Here is a 14,873-nt window from a genome sequence, read left to right on the forward strand (position 1 = left end):
CTGACTTCTGGGGGTAAGAGTGATAAGCTTTTGAGCGCCACAGGGACTGGAGGAAGAGCTTGCATAGCTCAAAAGCTTGGCACTCACCCCCAAAAGTTAGTTCTTATTGGACCATTACCTCCCCATTTGGCTCTGAGATCTTGAGTTGGAGTGGGACATCACTCTGCTGCCCCAGGCAGACCCCTCTCCATGTTTAACCCTTTGCTGGCTGCAGGGCTCTGGTTGGGTTGCCTGATATTTTAGCAGCTGCTTTACCTTACAGTACAGGGGAGGAGAGAAATGGGCATCAGGCTTGTTCTGGCCTCTCCTGGGGCAGTCTTTAACAAACTTTTTTTGTAATCTCCCTCTGGCTGGGTGGAAACCGTCCCCTCCCTCTGGGAGTGATGCAGGGCTCTCAGTTCAGCTCACCCCCCATAGGGTTCCTTTCTTTTCTCTGGACCCCCCTGCCACTGAGTGCTTGGGGCAATAGGACCTAAACTGTTGCTTCCCTGCTCATGCATGACCCAGGATGTGGTGCTGCCTCCTCCATGAGCACCTGGCACCAGCCAGCTTGCTCCACCCCAGAAGGCTGGGGTCAGGCTACATCTGCTCAAAGGATAGCCTGGCATGCTTTCAGCTTGGGAGGGCTTGAGCCCTTCCAGACTCCCCTGAATATGGCAAGCAGCTCCCAACCCAACCCCTCAGTGGCAGGAGCAGGGAGGGAATGGCACGTCAAGGGGGAAGGCTCTGCAGGGCCACGAACACCTACAAATAATCCAGCACCCCTGAGGAATCCAAAAGCTACTTTAATACATAGAAGTGGGTCTGATGTGACTAAGAAGGGTGAGGGGCTCCTGCAGCTGCTTGGCTATGCAGCCATAGGCCAGCCCCTCTGGGCCAACACTGGCTGCACATCGTAGAGAATGGGGAGAACATACATCAGGGGCAGACAATCCCGGCAGGGCTACACGCTTTGCATTCTACAAGCAAAAGGGCCAGGAGACTGTGGTGGGCTGGAGATGAGGGCAGGGCAAGCGCAAAGGTGAACGGCAGGGATGCTGCCTCACTTCTCCTGGGACAGACCAAGTTCCCCAGACATTATTTTGGTTGCTCCTTCTTCTCACTGGCCTTTTTCTGCTTCTGCTGCATTATCTCAGAGTCTCTATTGGGAGAAAAGGAGCCTGTTAGTGGGTGGGCCAAGAGGGAGCAGGGAGAGCATCTCAGGTTTTCTGATAGCAAAAGTAGTAGTTTCTGGAGGCAGAGGATTTCAGCACGAGGGAGCTACTGGCCAGAGCAGGAGTGGCAGATCCAGGGCCCCCAAACTGCAGATTCAGGAGAACTGAATTTGGAAACCTTGGGTTGATGGATGGGGGGGGCAGGACACAATTAGTTGAGGGAGGTGGGGATACAACAGGGCCTTCTCCAAGCAGTAAGAAGAAACACAGGACAAAAGCCTCTGCTGGGGAACATAGGTGGTGGGGTGGGTACATGCTGCTGGAGGACAGGAAGAGCAAGTTACTGAGCATGCCAGAGAAATCTGACTGATGAAAGAGACATCATCCCAGAAAAGGGAAGACACTGCAGGAGGGAGGGGAAATGAGAAGACAGGGAGGCAGGACACTTATCCATCGTTATTTCAGAGAAAGCTGATGTTCTGCCCAGGGCCCAGCTCTATACACATTGCAAGTGAGAATGCTGGGCTGTGACCCCCCATGCTAAGCCTGGTTCCCAGCAGAGGATGGTACTTCCATGGCTAGACCATGGACTGACACAGCATGCAGGAGCCCAGGGCCCTTTGAGCATGAACCTCACTGTCAGAAGGGAGCCAAGACCCTGCTTCGTAGGAGCCCTCCAGAAGCAGCTCTGGCAGGTGGAGTTGCTGCAGGGAGCATGGGGTTGCAGCCCCAATCAGGAACCTAGGGCCTGGTTCAGTCAGATGCTGTGTTCCAGAGTCACAGGCCAGGAGGGGGAGAGAAAAAGCCAGCCTCTTGCTTCTTCCTCTCATCATGGACAGTTACCTCTGCTTCCGGGCAGCAGCAGACAGGCCGTCATCACGCCGCTTCCCCTTGCCCGAGTCAGTCTGCTTCTTCATGTTCTTCTGACGGGCCAGTTCACGCTGGTTACCGCCTGCAACGACACCAGCAGAAGACTGACTCGCTGCACCTTGGACGAGATAAGGCCCCATGACCCAGCCCCATCGGACATCAGCTGCCCTCCTGTCTGAGGTACTTCTGGAAGCAAGGAACACAAGCCTGAGATGAGAGGTTACTGGGAGTTCCCCCGGTGCCAGCGCTCAGGCTGGGTTACTGGCACAGCCATCGGTTCACAGAGAATGGTCGCCCGACCACCTGTCTTGAAGAACAAGCTGGTCAGTATCCAAGGGGCAGCAGCACTGCACTCTCAAAGCGGGCGGTCCCCGTGGAGCCCCAGGGAAGGGCTGTGTGCAGGGTTAAGGAGCCTGACTCAGGGTGGGGCAGCTGGGTACGTGCCCTGAAGAGCCCGGTTAATTAAACAGCCAAGGCAGCAGCCGCTGGAGGAGGTGTGCGGAGAACTTTAACTTGGGCAAGTGCGAGAAGAGCTCCACCTAGAAGCCCTACTGAGCTCTGACAATGGCGCTGCCAGCCCGCTAGCAGAGGGAGCTCTCGGGTGTCCTGGCACCGGGACGGGCGCTGCTTCCAACAGGCCTGGATGCAAAACCCAGGCCATTCACGCAACCTTTCAGCCAGCACTGAGAGGGCGACCCCTTGACCCCACAGCCTCTGGCTCTCACAAGTGGGGCTGCCTAATCCCACCCCCCCTGCTCCTCACATAACCCCCCGGGGCTCCCCAGAAACCTCCCCCCCCCGCAGACTGCCCCCAGGCAGAGCCCTGCGCAGCCCCGCCCCACATCCCCCTGCTCCCCACATAACCCCCCTGGCTCCCCAGAACCCTCCCCCCCCGCAGACTCCCCCCTCCCCCCAGAGAGCCCTGGGCAGCCCCGCCCCACATCCCCCTGCTCCCCACATAACCCCCCGGGCTCCCCAGAACCCTCCCCCCCCCCCAGAGAGCCGTGGGCAGCCCTGCCCCACATCCCCCTGCTCCCCACATAACCCCCCGGGCTCCCCAGAACCCTCCCCCCCCGCAGACTCCCCCCCTCCCCCCAGAGAGCCCTGGGCAGCCCTGCCCCACATCCCCCTGCTCCCCACATAACCCCCCGGGCTCCCCAGAACCCTCCCACCAGCAGACTCCCCCCCTCCCCCCAGAGAGCCGTGGGCAGCCCCACCCCACATCCCCCTGCTCCCCACATAACCCCCCTGGCTCCCCCCCGAGAGCCCTGGGCAGCCCCACCCCACATCCCCCTGCTCCCCACATAACCCCCCGGGCTCCGCATAAGCCCCGCCCCGCCCCGCCCGGCAGGGCCGGGGCCGCCCGGCACCTACGGGTCATGGCTGCGCTCGGCTGCGTCCGCTCGGCGGCCACGTCCCGGGACCCCCCCAGGGCCGCTCCTCATTGGCCCGGAGATCGCGTCAGCGAGGCCCCAAGCGGCCCAACCGCCACATAGACCCCGCCCACTGGAGGCTCCTCATTGGCTCAACGCAGTGAGGGGCAGACTTGTGACTCGGCTTGTGATTGGCTGCAGGAAGGGGGGGGGTCTAGGCGCTCTGAGGGGGGGGGTGCTGTGTTGGGGGGGGTGAGGTCCAGGCGCTCTGAGGGGGGGTGCTGTGTTGGGGGGGGTGAGATCCAGGCACTCTGAGGGGGGGTGCTATGTTGGGGGGATGAGGTCCAGGCGCTCTGAGGTGGGTGCTGTGTCGGTGGGGGGGGTGAGGTCCAGATGCTTGGGGAGGGGGGCTGTGTTGGGGGGGTGAGGTCCAGGTGTTCGGGGGAAGTGCTGTGTTGGGGGGATGAGGTCCAGGAACTCTGAGGAGGGTGCTGTGTTGGGGGGGGTGAGGTCCAGGCGCTCTGAGGGGGGTGCTGTGTCGGGGGGGGGGTGAGGTCCAGGCGCTCTGAGGGGGGTGCTGTGTTGGGGGGGAGTGAGATCCAGGCGCTCTGAGGGGGGGTGCTGTGTCGGGGGGCGGTGAGGTCCAGGCACTCTGAGGCGGGGTGCTGTGTTGGGGGGGTGAGGTCCAGGCGCTCTGAGGGGGGTGCTGTGTCGGGGGGCGGTGAGGTCCAGGCGCTCTGAGGGGGTGCTGTGTTGGGGGGATGAGGTCCAGGCGCTTTGAGGGGGTGCTGTGTTGGGGGGGGTGAGATCCAGGCGCTCTGAGGGGGGGTGCTGTGTTGGGGGGGGGTGAGGTTCAGGCGCTCTGAGGGGGGTGCTGTGTCGGGGGGCGGTGAGGTCCAGGCACTCTGAGGGGGGGTGCTGTGTTGGGGGGGTGAGGTCCAGGCGCTCTGAGGGGGGTGCTGTGTCGGGGGGCGGTGAGGTCCAGGCACTCTGAGGGGGGTGCTGTGTTGGGGGGGTGAGGTCCAGGCGCTCTGAGGGGGGTGCTGTGTCGGGGGGGGGGTGAGGTCCAGGCGCTCTGAGGGGGGTGCTGTGTTGGGGGGGAGTGAGATCCAGGCGCTCTGAGGGGGGGTGCTGTGTTGGGGGGATGAGGTCCAGGCGCTCTGAGGGGGTGCTGTGTTGGGGGGGGTGAGATCCAGGCGCTCTGAGGGGGGGTGCTGTGTTGGGGGGGGTGAGGTTCACGCGCTCTGAGGGGGGTGCTGTGTCGGGGGGGGGGTGAGGTCCAGGCACTCTGAGAGGGGGTGCTGTGTTGGGGGGATGAGGTCCAGGCGCTCTAAGGGGGGGTGCTGTGTTGGGGGGGGTGAGGTCCAGGTGCTTGGGGGGGTGCTGTGTTGGGAGGGTGTGGTCCAGGAACTCTGAAGAGGGTGCTGTGTTGGGGGGGGGTGATATCTAGGTGCTCTGGGGAGGGTGCTGTGTTGGGGGGGAGTGAGATCCAGGAGCTCTGAGGGGGGTGCTGTGTCAGGGGGGGGGGTGAGGACCAGGCGCTCTGAGGGGGGTGCTGTGTCGGGGGGGGGTGAGATCCAGGCGCTCTGAGGGGGGTGCTGTGTCGGGGGGGGGTGAGGACCAGGAACTCTGAGGAGGGTGCTGTGTCGGGGGGGGGGGGTGAGGTCCAGGCGCTCTGAGGGGGGTGCTGTATCGGGGGGGGGGGGTGAGGACCAGGAACTCTGAGGAGGGTGCTGTGTTGGGGGGGGGGGTGAGATCCAGGTGCTCTGAGGGGGGTGCTGTGTCGGGGGCGGGGTGAGGACCAGGAACTCTGAGGAGGGTGCTGTGTTGGGGGGGGGGTGAGATCCAGGCGCTCTGAGGTGGGTGCTGTGTCGGTGGGGGGGGTGAGGTCCAGGCGCTCTGAGGGGGGGTGAGGTCCAGATGCTTGGGGAGGGGGGCTGTGTTGGGGGGGTGAGGTCCAGGTGTTCGGGGGAGGTGCTGTGTTGGGAGTGTGTGGTCCAGGAACTCTGAGGAGGGTGCTGTGTTGGGGGGGAGTGAGATCCAGGCGCTCTGAGGGGGGGTGCTGTGTTGGGGGGGGTGAGGTTCAGGCGCTCTGAGGGGGGTGCTGTGTCGGGGGGGGGTTAGGTCCAGGCACTCTGAGGGGGGGTGCTGTGTTGGGGGGATGAGGTCCAGGCGCTCTGAGGGGGGGTGCTGTGTTGGGGGGGGTGAGGTCCAGGTGCTTGGGGGGGTGCTGTGTTGGGAGGGTGTGGTCCAGGAACTCTGAGGAGGGTGCTGTGTTGGGGGGGGGTGATATCTAGGTGCTCTGGGGAGGGTGCTGTGTTGGGGGGGAGTGAGATCCAGGAGCTCTGAGGGGGTGCGGTGTTGGGGGTGAGGTCCAGGCGCTCTGTGGGGGTGCTCTGTTGGGGGCAGGGATGAGGTCCAGATGCTCGGGGCTGGGGTTCAGTATTCACTCCCTCAGCTGGAAGGGCCCATTCCTTCCCAGCTCCGTGCTGCCCAGTGTCTGGGGCCTGTCAGCAAGGCAGCAGCTGGAGAGCAGGTCCCATGAGCCCTCTGCACACCCCAATCCCCCGTGCTGAGATCAGGCCTGGCTGCAGGGCGCTGGCTAAACAACAGCCACGTTTATTTACAAAGACACAAAGGTCACTGCTAAGTCCTGTCAGCTGGTGACCCTGGCTTCACTGGGAACGTGGTCTGCGTTCTGTGCTGGACAACCCAGGGCTCGCACAGGAGGAGCCAACAGGATCATACCTCCCTGGCCCCCCCCTTTGCCGGTGGAGGGGCTGTAAACCCCCTGCATCTCTGGTGTCCTTGGCTAGTCTCAGCTCCGTGTTGTCAGGAAGATGGAGGTCACCATGCTGCCCAGAGCTACAGCCACAGCACCAAAAAGCAGCTTCCAGGGGGTGACCTGGAAAAGACAGGAGGCAACTCAGCTAGTGTCCTTAAACGGCTGTGGGTCATTGGGGTCCATCTGCAAGAGGAGAAGAGAGAGGTGGAGAGAATGAGCTTCACAACAGCCACCTGCACTGCGAGATCCCCACAAGGCAGCCCGGGGCCATGCCATGTGCAAGCTGGCCATGGGCAGGGGTCACCAAGCCCGTTGCCTTGGGAGGAGAACGCAGCCCCTGTACCTAAGAGATGGAGGTTCTCTTTCCATTTCTGACTCCACAGGTCATCTGACTGGCCTGTGGTCTTGCTACTTGTGATTCAGGGACAGTGATGCTGACCTGCCTCGTGGGGAGAGGGTGCAGCTAAGGTTGTTATTGTGTGTCAAGAGCTTTGAGATGATAGGGGTGGGCCAAGGAATGTTCTGATTCATCTCCCTCCCCCCTCTCCCCCTAACCCGACTGCCAGCCAGGCTGCTTGTTCCTGCCTTAGTTTCTGGGTTTCATTGCTGGGTTAGGGGCAGTTCTTCTCATGCCCAAATGGAGCCTCTGCAGCCTTCCAGCCCATCCCTGCACAATGCCAGATGGGGCTGGGAGTATCTCTGCATGGGCTCTAGCTAGGCAGGGACCTTGTGAATGGGTGCGATGGGACGTGCAGGCCCCACACTGGTGAGGGAAGGGGTAAGGAGCAGCCCTGGGCCCAGAAAGTTCTGCCCAGCGGCCCCTGCTGGGTATGCTCTCGGTGAAGGCTGAGCTCAAAGGGGACAGCTCAGCTCATTCTGGGGGGCAGTTGTGTGTTGCAGGCTCCTGCCGAGAAGCTGCTGGGGCCCAGGTGGCCGTGCCCAGGCCTTGCTGCCAAGCCACCGCAGAGGATGGCATTGCTGAGCCATGATGGAGAGAGGAAAACTCTCCAGCGCAGACCGGAGAGGACTCCAGGGAGAACGTAAGATGGCACCAGCAGGGGAACCAAAGCCAGGAGAGGAAGTGGCCCAGGGAGTAGGCGTGCGCCACACATTTTTAAACTATCATTTGATGTGCCCTGGGTTGGAACCTGGTAGAGCAGGGACGTCCTGGGTTCCTCTACCCAGGCCCTGGCCTCTTGCTGCCTGATCAGACACCAACTCCCTCCCAGTCCCCCAACAATGAGGACCTGGGTTCTGCACCATCAGCATCAGCCCCGGGGAGAACATGGGGAACTATAAGAGCCTCACGGCTCCTTTCCGCAGTGCTAGCATCCACCCGCCAGCTTTCTGCTCACATACACTAAACCAGCAGGCGGCCCCGTGTGTAGACCATGCTCTCCTGTTCATGGGCAACAGGAGAAGTGTCTTCACCCACGAAGAGGTGACATAGCCTCTACCTGAGCCTTCCAGCTGGGAATGAATCCCTCTTTGATAAAACTCAGGGCCTTGGGCCAGGAGTTCCAGCTAGGCAGGCAGGTTGGGCAGGTCCAGGTTAACAAGGCAGGGCCCTAGGTGATCAGGCTTTGGACGCAGACACAGGCATAACTGCGACCAGGGACAGTAATGGGGAGGCAGAGTTCTGGTACCAGAGCAGCACCAGTGTCCCGGTTGGGCCAAGCCTATGTACCCATGTGCTCTGGCACGCTGCTGGCTGCACCAGGTCGTCCACGTCTGTGGGGGCAGGGCGTTCCGGCTGCCCTTTCTGACGCTTCGCTAGCTTTGAGAGCTCAGCATGAATTGCCTGGAAGAGACCAAGAGAGGACAGCAGGTCATTAACCCTGGAGCACTCCACCCGCTTCCTTCTGGAGCATGGAGAGAGTGCTTTTTGTCCTGCGACTGTCATTCCTCCTGCCTCTCCACCCTTTTATATGGCAGCAGCTTTAGTAGGAAGTCTACTTGAGTTCACTCCTGGTTAGTCAGGGCTCCTGGCCTCTATTTCCTGATCTGCCAGAGACCTGTATGACCTTGGGTAGGTCACTGCCCCCTGGGCCTGTAACATGGGGGGAACAACACTGAGTGCCTGGCTAAAGCACTTTGGGATCTTTGCGTGAAATAAGCAGGATATTGGCCACCCCTGTAAATGTGCTGCTTGCCTACTGTGCAAGGTGAGCCTCCCCTTGGAGCCAGGAGGGACAGCGCCTCGCTACCCACCCGCTCCAGTGCGAGTGGATAATTCAGGAACTAGCCCCTGGAGGGGGGCCCTTGCTCTGCTCTTTACCTTCGTGGTGGGCTCAAGCTGCAGGGCTCTCTTTAGGATTTTCATGGCTTCCTGGTCCTCTCCTCGTTCTGACAGCAGCTGCGAGACGGAGGAGATAGTAAAGAAAAGAAGGAAGACAGATCAGGAGGCATAGAGCTGTGGGGGATGGGACACAGTGATAAGGGGGAAGGGCTCACAGAGAGAGAGCAGGAGTGTAGGGACATGGAGAGAGCTTCAGATACACCCAGAGGAAAAGCTATTTGGTTACTAACTCCTCGTACTTTCCTCTTTGCTCGTTTTCCTTCTCTCCTGCTGCCTATTCTCCCCCTGTCCCCTTCTCTCTAGCTCTGACCTTGCTTTCTCATACAGTCCCTTTGGTGTAAGGCAGGGATTTGTGACCCCTCAGTCAGTCGTGAGTGGTCAGCCTGCTTCGCCTCCTGCATTTATAACAGTGTTAAACATAAAAAAGTGTTTTTAATTCATAAGGTGGGTCACGTTCAGAGGCTTGCTTTGTGAAAGGGGTCACCAGTACAAAAGTTTGAGAATCACTGGTGTAAGGGTCTCCAACCCAGACTCCGAGAAGTTGGAGAAAGAGGGCCTGACTGGTGAGATCTCTTCCTGGAACCTGCAGATCCAATGCTTCTAGTCTTCTCCCTCCCCTCCATCTCCTACCAGCCTTTTCCCCTGTCTCCCAGGCCATGCCCCAGTCTCCTGGGTTCCCTTGGTGTGAGTGCTGGGCTGTACCTTTCCTTTCCTGTAGAGAGCCTTCACGTTGTCGGGGTCGATGTGCAGTACTGCACTGCATGATGCCAACACCTCCTCAAACAGCTGCAGCTTCAACTGGGCAGCTGCACAGTTATTAAGACATTTCACTTGATGCTCTTGCAGCTCCTCTTCCTCCTCGGGGCTTGGAGGGACTGGGAATGAGCCCAACAACAAGGTGGTCAAAGCCAGCTGGGAGACGAGCGCTCTGCAGCTCACTCAGAGCTGCTAGGGAGAGGAGAATGTGCAACCCCAGTCCTGTGCCAGCCTCTTATCTCTGACTCTCTCCCTGCTAATCCCAGAGCCTCTTAGGGTGAAGCCCCCAGTCTCTCCTCTACTCAACTCATGTGCCCTGAGCCCAGGTGGCCTCTTATTTTACCTGCACCAGGTGAGTCCAGGATGCCCAGGGCCAGCTGGTAGGATTGCATGGCCCACTGGTACTCCTCCCGCTCAAAATGGAAATTCCCTCGCTCCCTCTTCTGCTTGCTGAGGCTGATTCGCGTGGAGGGTGGCAGGAGCCCCAGATCAGGGCTGTCCCGGATCTGTAGCAGGGTCACCTCATACAGTAATGAGGCATCCGATGGGATATCAGGGTCCCTGGAGGGAGGAAGTGAGATTTTTGCCTTTCCCCAGTACTCCCGTCCCTGGGCTCCTGCACTCTGGGAGTCAGGGTGCAGAGCCCCTTGGCTTCTGGAACCCCAGAATCACAAACAGTGCAGGTAGCTGTGGTTTTACTAGGGACAGCTGGGCCAGGACGAGAGGACCCCTTCAGGCAACCAGCGCCAGGATTACTCTGTTCCTTTTGCCAAAGGAACAGTGAGAGGTGGGCAGCACCTCGCTGCTCTAAGCCTAGAGCAGGGAAAGGATCAAGTCCAGCCTACCTGCCCAGGTGACCGTATGCATACTGGAAGCTGGTGAGAAGGAAAGACACCTCTCCTAGCTGCATGGACTGGACACCGAGCTCCAGGGCCTGTTGAGAGGGGGACAGAGCGGTTTATTCCTGTCCCAAGACTTGCACCCACTGCACTGCATGGAGGCTCCCCTTGGCCCAGCATGTTTGACATGGCATGCTGCAGAGAAGTTAGAGCTCAGCAGTGCCTATGCTGAGTTCCACCATCTGCCCCCTGGCACTGGAGGGAGGTGGCTGGCTCCTGGTGCTGGGTGTTCTCTAGGGAGTGGGAGTAGGGTCTCTACTCCTCTCCCTGTCGCTGTTGAATGCCAAAGTCAGGGGAAGAATCTGCCCCACAGGGCCCCATTTTTGTGGCATCTGTTCCCTTCCTGCTGCAGATATGGGGTGGAACCGTGAGGGGGTGTGGTAGAGAGGGTCAGATCAGGTTCTGAATTGCAGCTGAGTTGCTGGAACTTGCACCAGTAGCAGGGCTTGGGGTGGTTGTGGTTCTCTTCCCCCTGACCTGGGGTCTCGCCTCTGGGCAGAGGAGATGTGAAACTGGGAGTGTCTCTCCTCTGAGGAACCCTGGGGTCAGGATGGGATGGGAAATCTGATCTACTTCCCCCCACCCCCACCTTGCTCCAGGGGTGTTGATTCTAGCCGGACCCAGAGGGGCTTCTTGGCAAGAATCTTTTTCTGTATCTGTCCTCACAGTCTTTGAGGTGTTGGCTGAGCCACAAGCAGGGTGAGGGGTGGGAGCAGCAGTGCCGCAGGATAGGTGTGCAAGCAGGGTGTAAGCCAGAGACCCCTGGGTGGGTCTGGCAGCAAATTTTGTCACTACACCTCACATGTTTGTCATGATAGATCCCCAAAGGTGGCATGTGAGCTATCACTGGGAAACGAATAACTTACTGCTCATTAATATTCTCGTGTGATGTCTGTCTGGGGGATGTATGAACAGTTATGTATGTGCGAGACTTATGTTCTCAGCCATGCACAGGCCCAGTCTGACCTAGACACTGCAAAGTATTTGCTTGGCTGACCAGCCTTGGCGTCAGGCAGGGAGAATGAACGTGCATTTACAATCAAAGGTAAACAGAGCCGTCTGGCTACTAGGGAGGTGGTAAGAAGTCAACTATCACCAGCGGGCAGGGGAGGAACCGGCCTGACATCTGAGAATGCATGTCAGTGGTTTACAGCCAGGGCGTAAGTAGCTGAATCAGTGGATTGTGTTATACACATGTATCGAGTATGAAAGCTGATGACACACTGGTGATTACCATCTTTGTAAGGTATCTCTACTAACACTGTTTGAGGAACTGTGGACACTCACTGATATTCTGCTTTATAGTCTGTGACCAAACAAAGGGAAAACAGCCTGTCTCCCAATGACATCAAACAAGGTGTGACCAAAACCAATGGAAGCCCCAGTTATATATGGCTCAATGGGATGGGAAGTACACAGCAGGGAAGACCACCCTGGGGTCATCTGAGTCTTGGGACAAAACAGTGAGTTTGGAGAGAGAAAAGAAGCCATCTTGGCATCCATCACTGGCCAGACACAAGGGGCTAGCACTCTGCAAGCTGAGAAAGACAGGTCCTTCAGCTAACGGGGTTGGAGTCTCTAGGAACTGAATATAGGTGAAAAAGCTGCTTAGTCAAGGGTCTTTCATCTAAGAAGCCAAGGGAAACCACCCCCTTGTACTTCTGTGGAAGGTGACTGAGGGACAGTCATCCCAGTACATCTTGCATCTGTGTGGGGCAGGGACTGGCTCCATTTTGATCCCTGCACAGTCAGCTTTTAGCAAGTGATCAGAAAAACAGGGCCTTGGTGGGGCCTGCAAGCCACTGTGTGAAGCTGGATCCATGCAACCCCACAGCTGTGTCACTCCCCCCTTCCCAGGTTCTCTAGGAACTGAACATAGGTGAATACTGACTGGGACCCATTGCAGATGTGTGCACGTGTGGGTGTTTTAATAGGATTCTAGAGCCTGCAGTTGGCTGCTACTTCAGGTGACATTTAGGCATGCACCATAAATGTCTGGGTTACACGCCTGTGGGCATGCTGAGCTCAGGGACTGGAAGGGCCCAGGAATGATTTTGAACAAATCCTGCACTTGGCAGGGGGTTCAACTGGATGACTCTTGCAGATGGTCCCTTGTTACCCTGTTGATCTGTGATTCTCGTTGGCTGGACTGGCCCCCGGGCAGCTTTCCAGCCAGTCAGCCCTTGCCCTGGGCTGAACCCAGGAGCTGGGAATTAACACAAGGATTTTATTTGCCTCCCTGTTTATGCCCCAGCACAGCCTGGAAGAGGTTTTGTTACTGCCTTGCAAAGCCAGCAAGGGGCACATAAGTGTGTTGTGTAGTTTCACACAGCCTATGTCTTTGCAACAGCAAGAGGAGATCAGAACATGGCCACTGATGCCTGTGGCTGGAGTCGGGCGTTTCAAACCTGGCAAATGCCAACCTCCAGGGGCACCAAACCATCCAGCCTTGATGGTGACTCTGTCCTTAGGGTGCAGGAGGAGACCAGACCTGTATGACGTCCCCCTGCTCCAGGGTGAAAGTCAGCATTGGGTCCTTCTCCACCAGGCTACCATCCTCCAGAACCCCCAGCAGCTTCACCGTCACCTCCTGGCCTGGCTGGGGCCTGCCGGCCTCTCCTTGGCCTTCTCTCACCACCAACTTCCTCAGGAATCTGTCCTCTGGGGGAAGCCAACAGGGAGAGGGGAATCAGCCCAGGGAGCAGGAGCCCCTGCGCCAGGACCTGGGGGACTCACCTGGGCAGAGAGGGACCCGTTCTTCCCTCTCCAGCCAGGGGCACTCCTCGCTCCGCCTCCCCCTCCCCTTAGGGGGCTCCTTCATATTAGACCCCTTGCTTTAGTGCTTCCGCTCCTGGCTCTGCGGCACGGGGGGACCTCAAGGAGGTGACTGCACTTCCCTCAGGGCAGTTGTGCTTTATTATGTGTATTACGGTAGCATCGAGATCGGTGCCCCACAGGGCCAGGCGCTGCACAGGCAGGGGGAGAGATGGGCCCTGCCCACAGAGTCCACAGGCTCTTTACTCCAGGCAGAGCCAGGCTGTGAGGGGAGACAGGCCGGGAGAGGGGAAGCGACTTGCCCAAGGTCACCCAGCAGCTCAGTGGCTTAGCCAGGACTAGAACCCAGCTCTCCCGAGTCCCAGCCCCATGCCCGACCCTCCGGCCCACACGGTTTTAAATGCATGTTTCTCTTGGCAGCAGTGTTGTGGCCTGGAAACCGGCCCAGTGCCCCTGAAGCTCAGCTGCTGGAGTCCGGGCCACACCCCCGCTGCCCAGCGGCTGTGAAGGGGCTGAAAATGCCCCATGCTCAACACTGGGTGTCTGTGCATCCAGCAGATGCCATGCTGGGGCTCATCCATGCCATGCTGCCCCGGACTAGCCAGCCGAATGGCACTGTGCCAGGCCCAGCTGGCAGGCCAGAGACCCACCATCTAGCAGGGCCGTGCCCCCATGATGCACTGCAATCCAGGGCCAGTCGGGGGGCAGCCCAGCGAAATGTGGCAGTGACAATGCCAGTGTGGGTGCTCCGGGAGTCCGTCAACTCTCTGCCTTGCTCTCAAGAGAGACTCGGGGGGGTGCAGTGGAGAGGATGGGGGGCAGATGGGAGCTTCCCCAGAAGTGGCTCTGGGGTCTTGTTTTCCGGTCACCCCTTCCTGCCTTCCCTCCCCCCAGTCTTGCTGACTCACCTGTGACATCTGCCCAGCCAGCGGCGGCGAACAGCTGCCCGAAGCGGCCTTGCTTTGGCCCCAGCAGGCGCTCCAGCCCCTGGTAGAATTGCTGCTCCTCCTCCTGGGGCAGGGGGGCCTCAATTGTAGTGTGAGGCAGGAGGAACCTGACCACCCTCCCCAGACGAGGGCTCCCCTCCAGCTCCAGCGCCGCTGCTGGCCCAGCTGATGCGGGCTGCTTGGCCCGCTGGCTCGCCTCTGCTCCCTCCTTCCCCACCTGCGGCACCTCCAGAGGCTCCTGGGCTTTGGCCCTGGGAGAGGGGCCCCGTGGCGGCGCGCTCGGCTGCGGCCCGATCATTCCCGCGGGCCCCCGCCGCACGTCCCGGGCCGGCCACGCGGCAGACTCGCAGCCCAGCTGCCCAGGGGCTCTGCCGAGCCGGCGACCCGGAGAGGCGGCGGCGGGGTGTCTGGGCAGCGGCGCCCGCCCCGGCTCTAATTCCATTCCTGCGTTCGCCGGGCGGATTAGCCTAAGCCCCCTGCAGCCTCGGGCCCGGCGGCGCTGCCCTCAAGCCGGGGCGCTGCCCCGCTGAGCCCGGCCGCGGGGGGCCCGGGAGCGGGCACGGGCCCGGCTCCCACCTGCCGGGAGGGCTCGGGCGGCTCCTGCGGACACGGAGCCTGTGTCCGGGTCCCGATCCCGGCCCCTCAGGCCCAGCCGTCAATGAAAGGGGCGAGGGGGGGGAGGGGGCAGCCCAGCCCCAGGCCGGGACTGCACAGCGCGGGGACGCGGCTAATGCGCTTAGGGGATTTGCTCAGGCTGCCGCAAAAATAGCCGCGGCGGGCGGCTGCCCCGCCCCACCCCACCACGCCCCTCCCGCCCCAGCCCCGCCCCGCTCGGCCCCGCTCCTCCCGGCCCGCCCCAGCCGAGCCCCACCCCACCACGCCCCTCCCGCCCCAGCCCCGCCCCGCTCGGCCCCGTTCCTCCCGCCCAGCCTCGCTCCCGCCCCACCCCACCACGCCCCTCCCGCCCCAGCCCCGCCCCCGCCCCGCCCCGCTCGGCCCCGCTCCTCCCGCCCAG

The 14,873-nt window shown here is 60.6% G+C and overlaps 2 protein-coding genes across 8 annotated transcripts; both read right to left on the minus strand.

Moving 5' to 3' along the window:
• Positions 1-765: 765 nt before the first annotated feature.
• SERF2 (small EDRK-rich factor 2) lies at positions 766-3,551 on the minus strand. 4 transcript variants are annotated; one of them, XM_037911519.2, is made up of 3 exons: positions 3,399-3,551; positions 1,998-2,210; positions 766-1,141 (listed from the first exon to the last, which is right to left on the minus strand). In XM_037911519.2, exons 1-3 carry the CDS (start codon positions 3,467-3,469, stop codon positions 1,078-1,080), a joined length of 348 nt encoding a protein of 115 aa, XP_037767447.1. In that variant the 5' UTR covers positions 3,470-3,551; the 3' UTR covers positions 766-1,077. The 4 variants fall into 4 exon arrangements, with proteins under 4 accessions (XP_037767447.1, XP_037767450.1, XP_037767448.1 ...); XM_037911522.1 differs by having other exon boundaries at positions 1,998-2,106; positions 3,399-3,535; XM_037911520.1 differs by having other exon boundaries at positions 1,998-2,327; positions 3,399-3,522.
• Positions 3,552-5,396: 1,845 nt separating this feature from the next.
• Positions 5,397-14,635, minus strand: LOC102942234 (peptidyl-prolyl cis-trans isomerase FKBP8). Of its 4 annotated transcripts, none has more exons than XM_027821956.3 (8): positions 13,820-14,635; positions 12,628-12,797; positions 10,083-10,171; positions 9,581-9,798; positions 9,184-9,356; positions 8,461-8,538; positions 7,870-7,983; positions 5,397-6,302 (listed from the first exon to the last, which is right to left on the minus strand). In XM_027821956.3, the coding sequence occupies exons 1-8, from the start codon at positions 14,298-14,300 to the stop codon at positions 6,216-6,218; spliced, it is 1,410 nt and encodes a 469-aa protein (XP_027677757.2). In that variant the 5' UTR covers positions 14,301-14,635; the 3' UTR covers positions 5,397-6,215. The 4 variants fall into 4 exon arrangements, with proteins under 4 accessions (XP_027677757.2, XP_043380376.1, XP_043380377.1 ...); XM_043524441.1 differs by having other exon boundaries at positions 5,397-6,365; XM_043524442.1 differs by lacking the exon at positions 7,870-7,983 and having other exon boundaries at positions 5,398-6,302.
• Positions 14,636-14,873: the final 238 nt, after the last annotated feature.

This window comes from Chelonia mydas, chromosome 10 (assembly GCF_015237465.2).
Source record: "Chelonia mydas isolate rCheMyd1 chromosome 10, rCheMyd1.pri.v2, whole genome shotgun sequence".
Lineage (NCBI taxonomy): Eukaryota > Metazoa > Chordata > Testudines > Cheloniidae > Chelonia > Chelonia mydas.

Bases quoted from the DNA above. Each gene is read 5' to 3' on its own strand.
- SERF2 (XM_037911519.2), bottom strand. From the start codon at position 3,469: ATGAGGAGCGGCCCTGGGGGGGTCCCGGGACGTGGCCGCCGAGCGGAC. The intron at 2,211-3,398 runs GTAGGTGCCGGG...CCTTGCTTCCAG, and splicing joins GCCGAGCGCAGCCATGACCC to AAGTACCTCAGACAGGAGGG. The intron at 1,142-1,997 runs GTAACTGTCCAT...TTCTCCCAATAG, and splicing joins GCTGCTGCCCGGAAGCAGAG to AGACTCTGAGATAATGCAGC.
- LOC102942234 (XM_043524440.1), bottom strand. From the start codon at position 14,300: ATGGAATTAGAGCCGGGGCGGGCGCCGCTGCCCAGACACCCCGCCGCC. The intron at 9,799-10,082 runs GTAGGCTGGACT...TCCTCCCTCCAG, and splicing joins GCATACGGTCACCTGGGCAG to GGACCCTGATATCCCATCGG. The intron at 7,984-8,460 runs GTAAAGAGCAGA...GGTCTCTTCCAG, and splicing joins AGCTTGAGCCCACCACGAAG to GCAATTCATGCTGAGCTCTC.